Source organism: Aricia agestis, chromosome 2, assembly GCF_905147365.1.
Source record: "Aricia agestis chromosome 2, ilAriAges1.1, whole genome shotgun sequence".
NCBI classification, from domain to species: Eukaryota; Metazoa; Arthropoda; class Insecta; order Lepidoptera; family Lycaenidae; genus Aricia; species Aricia agestis.
This window is the reverse complement of record NC_056407.1, coordinates 17,657,577-17,663,699: the sequence shown is the minus strand read 5'-3', so window position 1 is coordinate 17,663,699 and position 6,123 is coordinate 17,657,577. Positions and strand designations below refer to the sequence as shown.

The window sequence follows — 6,123 nt, the reverse complement described above, 5'->3', positions numbered from 1 at the left end:
TGGCTTCCATATCGATTGTTGATCACGTTCCAAGTATTATTTTTCAAAAATATTCAATGTACAGAATTGAGTCTCTTACGATTTTATTATATGTATAGATAGATGACTTAGTTTGTTCCTAAAAAGGAGAAATAAGGCGCAATACAAACGCCACGACACCATGTCGTTATAGGTACCAGTTCCATGGTGGAAGGGGGGGTTTGGGGGGGCGCAGCCCCCCAAATCAAATGATACTCGAAAACCGTATGTTTAGTGTAGTTTTTAACTTTGTTCTTAAAAAAGGAGAAATACGTCTACGCGACATCGTTTTGTTCAAAGAAAATTTCATGGAGGGGGGGGGGATGAGTTTGGGGAGGGCGCAGCCCCCCCCCAAGAAACGACCGGCGCCGAAGCTCGCTGCATATAAATCAAACGACACTCGAAATCTGTATAGATAAGATAGATAAAAGCTCATAGCAAGGCAAGGAGTGGAGATAGATACAAAGTGTAGAGGAAAAATTTGTAGAAATTTTTATGAGCTTTCATTATGTACCAAACTTTTTTTCTCTACAACGCACCGTTTTAGCGAAATGAGCAAAAATAATGAAACTTGAGCCCCTCCCCCCCACCCTAGGTGATATCGTAATAATATATAGCCTATGTGTTGACCCGACCTCTAAGTAATATTCGTGCAAAATTTGAAGTAAATCCATCCAGTACTTTCTGAGTTTATCCCGGACATACATACAGACAAACAGACAATCAGACAAACAGACAAAAATTCTAAAAACTATATTTTTGGCTTCCATATCGATTGTAGATCACGTTCCAAGTATTATTTTTCAAAAATATTTAATGTAGGTACAGAATTGAGTCTCTTACGATTTTATTATATGTATAGATTGGTAACTTTTTATTTTAAATAAAAATTTAAAATCTAATAGAAAAAAAATATTAAACACACTAAGGGCCTGTTTCACCACTTCCTGATAAAGTACCGGATAGGCTGTCCACAACTTTTTTGAAAGATTCTCCATACTTTATCTGTCAAGTTAAGTATCCGGCACTTATCCGGAAGTGGTGAAACAGGCCCTTTAAAAGAACATAGCAATAAGATAGAATTAATATTATTTTTATCTGTATTTTTTTTATTTTTCGACAGCAACTGCTCATCAACCTCTAGATTATAGCATGGTTTTGCACCAATCAGTTACTTTGTATCATGAATGCAAAAGACTTTCAATGGTGTCTGTATTTAGCCTGTTTCGTTGTAACAAAATTAATCATATTTACAAAACTCTGTAATTCTGTATAAATATCTGTATCCAGTACTTATCTGTATTACTCACCAAAAATCTGTATAAATACGGAGAAATCTTTATATATGGCAACACTGATGTTACGCCACACTACACACGCACACACGCACGCACGCACCAACGCCCCACTACGGTGGGGCGTTGCACGTTGGGTCGCGTCGTCTATATTTTATCGTATTTGGCGAGCGGAGGATTCAAATAAAATACATAAATTAACTGGAGTTGAATTAAAAACTGTATTAATAATGACAATTTATTTCTTTTTAACGTATTTATTTATTCTTAATCAATAGGTTTTTTATACTAACTTTCAACCCTTATTCCACCCCTTTAGGGGTAGGTTTTTCGAAAATCCTTAAATATGTATTTTTTTGTTTTTAATCAGTAGCCCAATAATAAAGCTTCATGTTTCTAACTCAAGAAATAACGGACTTTCATTCACACTTTCAACCACTATTTCACCCCCTTGGGGGTAGAATTTCCAGAAACGCTTAAACACATATCCATTAATATTTAATCATTAGACTAAAAATAAAGTTTCATGTTTCTAACTCAAGAAATAACGGATTTTCATTCACACTTTCAACCCCTATTTCACCCCCTTCGGGGTAAAATTTTCAAAATTCCTTCCTTAGTGGGTGTCTACTTAATAAAACAACCCTACCTACCAAATTTCGTGACTGTAACTTTAACAGTTTTTGCTCAGCGATGATGAATCAGTTAGTCAGTCAGTCAGCACATGTAATTTTATAAGTATAGATTATAAATATTAAATTAAACACTGAGTGAATATTATCTAGTTGTTAACTGACGAAGGCAATGTATGTTCATATCTTATTCTTGTATTTTTTTGTTCTCATCTAAGTGACATATTGTAAGGTGAGAATAAAGTCCTTGAACCTAAACCCAACCAAAATATTTACTCATCGTATCGTATCGTAGTAGCTGTACGAGGTGTGCTTGTTTTTGTTGGAAACGTCATAATTTGACGTTTCCAACACAATAGACCAATGTGTCAGACAAAAACTATGATAGACATGTGAACACCTTGTATTCGCTGTATACTTTTATTAGTATTAGTATTTTTATATTAGTACTAGCTGTTGCCCGCGACTTCGTCCGCGTGGACTTTATAGTTTATAGCGCGCGATGTCAACAAAATTGGTGTCAAATGCTTTTATAAAAAAACCCTGGTACCCCTTAAATCAATACAGCTGTCCAGTGTGCACATAATAAGTATTTCATTTTTTTATATTAAACTTTATATTTTATGCCAAATTTTAAAGCTTATTTAGCCCCCAATTACAAAACTTTACCCATAAACTATTTATCATTGATAGGTTTAAGGTTACGTCACTGCACAGATAAAGTACTGAGTTATTTAATACCTACCGTAGAATAGATCAACAATCGAAAAAAATCGGAACTTAGATGGTAGATGATACCACCTCTTATAGAAAGACTTTTGAGCAAGCGTCAGCGCGATGTAAAAAACGCACGGTACCATCTATTATGAATTTTTGGAACTAACTTAATTTGAACAAATTTACGCATTTTCACCCCCTTACAACCCTTTTTTTCAGTAAAAAAGTAGCCTATGTCCTTTCTCAGGCTTTATACTATCTGTATATAAAATTTTCATTACAATCGGTTCGGTAGTTTTGGCGTTTGGCGTGAAAGCGAGACTGACAGACAGACAGACAGACAGACAGAGATACTTTCGCATTTATAATATTAGTATAGATTATGTGCACACTGCACAGCTGTTTTTGGGTATTATGATTAATTAAGGGCCGTGCTACACCGGAATGGCAGCGGCGAGGCGAGCACTTTCAGCGCTGCAATTCCGGTGTAGCGCGGCCCTAAGAGGGGTACCACTTACCAGGGTTTTAAAAAGTTTTTAAATTTGACACAAATTTTGTTGACACCGCGCGCTATAAACTAAAGTCCACGCGGACGAAGTCGCGGGCAACAGCTAGTTATGAATAAAAACAATATTTAATAAAGTAGGTATGATTAGTTCTGTTACAATAATGAAGTAAAAAATAAAACGCCATCTGTTTTCATATATTAGAATTAAAATGTTGATTGCATTGATATATTTTCTGGATGGAATACAGGCCAACACGGTACACTCGAACTCCTTTATTTTAGAGCGCCTTCTATTGTCAACTCTTCATTTTATATGTTCTTAATTTTATGTGTGTGTTTGTAACTGTGATGTGCGCAATAAAGTATAAGATAAGATATATTGATTATTATTATACCAAGTGATAACATTATTAAACATATTATTCTAACGTATTAAAAACTATAAACAAAAACATAATAACTAATTATAAGTATGATTAGTTCTATGTTACACTGAAGTAAAAAATAAAACGCCATCTGTTGAATCGTATTAGAACTAAAATGTTCATTGCATCGATATATTTCTGGATTTTTTATAATATTATACATAAAATATATTTAAGATTTTTGAAATATTATTTTAATACACATTTAAGACCCAGGAACATTGAAAACTTTTTGTTCCGCCTGCCGGACTGGAACCCAGGACCCCCGGGATGAGCGCTGGCCACGCGCAATGCGAATTAATTTTCATCGATATTTTCATGGAAATAAGATATTTTCCCACATCAAAATATAGCCTATGTCCTTTCTCAGACTCTAGCATAACTGTGTGTGTGGTTCAGTAGTTTTGGCGTAAAAGCGAGACAGACAGACAGACAGACAGAGATACTTTCGCATTTATAATATTAGTATGGATTGCTTGATCTACGACCGTAAATGATCGGTCGGAATATGACCGCCGAAATGGCCGCACAATTTGATTTTCGTCGGCCGTCCTCCACGCAACTTCAGATTTTCCTAACCACGCCAAAGCGGACAGATAAAAACCTCGAGAATTCGGAGTGAGTGAGCGGTGAAGTGAGCTTCGGGCAGGGTTAGATTTCCGAGAAAATCTCACAAACGTATTGTTCAAGCTCGAAGTAAACCTGTAGTGGTCTCATTAGAGTTAAAATAGTCCTCGCTTCCACGAACTCACTTGACCATTTATTACTATCGATAAATGTTTTAATTATTTTGATATCATATAGGTAAAACTATATTACATAATGGGGATCCGTGATTGAACTTTAAAGAAATAACTCGAATTCATTAGCTGAGAGCTACTTAAACAGTTTGATACTAGTTTGATATCTAATTAATGCTACTGGTAGGTACTTACCAGAAGTATATACTATTATATGTGTGCTAGAATATGGCTGTGGGAATAATAGGGGCGTCCTTCGACCGACGAGGTGGTATGTCCAGCCCACGTAATACATTTATGCTGTCGTATATATACCGACGCGCTTAGAAAACTTCGATAGCGCGATGTAGGAATGTCAGGCGAATTGTAGGTACCGCCACATCACTCTCCCGAAGACCGGAGGTTCAATCTTGAAGTCTTGTCGCTTGAGTCGCCACTGCCAGAGAGTTCCAGTGAGTAGGAACTGTTGCAGTGAGTCCGATATTGAGTCAGAACTGTGATGGTGCGGGATCCAGTGAGTCGGGGAGTTGCCGTGCGGGGCCGATGCTACTTGCTGACCAGACAGATATGCTCTGTTTGCTGACCGGTCGGTGTAGTGAGAAAGCCCGATGATGCCGATGCGGAGTCGCCCAGGCCGCGGTACGCGGCTAGTGGACGAGGTAACCGATGAGGCGATGCTGGCTGGTGCGATGCGGCGGAGTGGGGAGTGATGATGATGACGGAGGCGTGTTCTGTCGAGGGTCACCAATGTGAATGAAATGGAATGGAATAAGCATATGGTGGTCACAAAGGAAGATCTTCCGACCGAATGGCATCCTGTCATACCCAGAATCTGGGCATTCGGACCACCTGGAAGGAGGACCTGCGTGCATCATGCGTAGAGCTGGTCTACGGTGAACCTCTTCGCTTGCCGGGAGAATTCTTTTCAACGAGCAATCCCAGCACCATCGAAGACTTATCGGAATTCGGAAACCGTCTACGCAACCACCCCAGCAGATTGGGCCCTCAAGAAACATCATGGCATGGAAACCGTACATTTTACATACCAAAGCACTTGAAGGATGCCACCTACGTCTATCTTCGCCAAGGTCCTGAACGCAAGCCACTGCAATCGGCGTACCTGGGTCCATTCAAGGTCATAAGAAGAGTTAGTAAGGCGTACGTGATCGAAGTTCAGGAACAAGAGCAGACCGTGACCATCGACCGCCTCAAACTGGCCTACGTGACAACACCTTCAGAGTCATCATCTCTAGCTGAAAAGACCACACCGATGACCACGGCGACTCCGAAAACAAAACTTACCAGAAGCGATCGAAGGGTTAGTTTCCCAGACTACTATCGTCCGTAGTCAACGGACTCAACGGGGAGTACTGTAGCGATATTTGTTTTATGATATTATGTAGATTTGTACGACAAAATCGCTACGCTCATCGCTTCCGCGCGCCGCGTGTCCGTCTCTACAGAGCCCTGTAAACGATCAAATCTGTTTGACAAACTTGTTTGATGAAATTCGCGTTTTCATTGTAGGTAGAAAAAGTGATCTAATGAATACTCGTAATATTTAAAAAAAACCTATCCAAGGGAAGGGACCATATATATTTTTTAAAGATTTTATACTTACATCATTTTGTCGGCATCATTAATATCTGCATTCGTGCCGAATTACAACTTGGTAGGTCTAATAGTTCTAGTAGTAGTACTCGGATCCCCGAGTAGCGGGGTGGTGTCGTGTCTGCAAAATGTAGATGATCCCTGGTAGAGTTACGGTAGGTTCTATCGTACCCGCAA

The 6,123-nt window shown here is 38.8% G+C and overlaps 1 protein-coding gene across 1 annotated transcript; it reads left to right on the top strand.

Annotated features, from left to right (window-relative positions):
• Nucleotides 1–5,143: 5,143 nt before the first annotated feature.
• Nucleotides 5,144–5,880, top strand: LOC121739689. Its single transcript, XM_042132224.1, has 2 exons — nt 5,144–5,653; nt 5,863–5,880. Exons 1-2 carry the CDS (start codon nt 5,144–5,146, stop codon nt 5,878–5,880), a joined length of 528 nt encoding a protein of 175 aa, XP_041988158.1.
• The last annotated feature ends 243 nt before the right edge of the window (nt 5,881–6,123 follow it).

What these genes read in the sequence shown, in the direction of transcription:
- LOC121739689 (XM_042132224.1), top strand. Translation starts at nt 5,144, where the DNA reads ATGGCATCCTGTCATACCCAGAATCTGGGCATTCGGACCACCTGGAAG.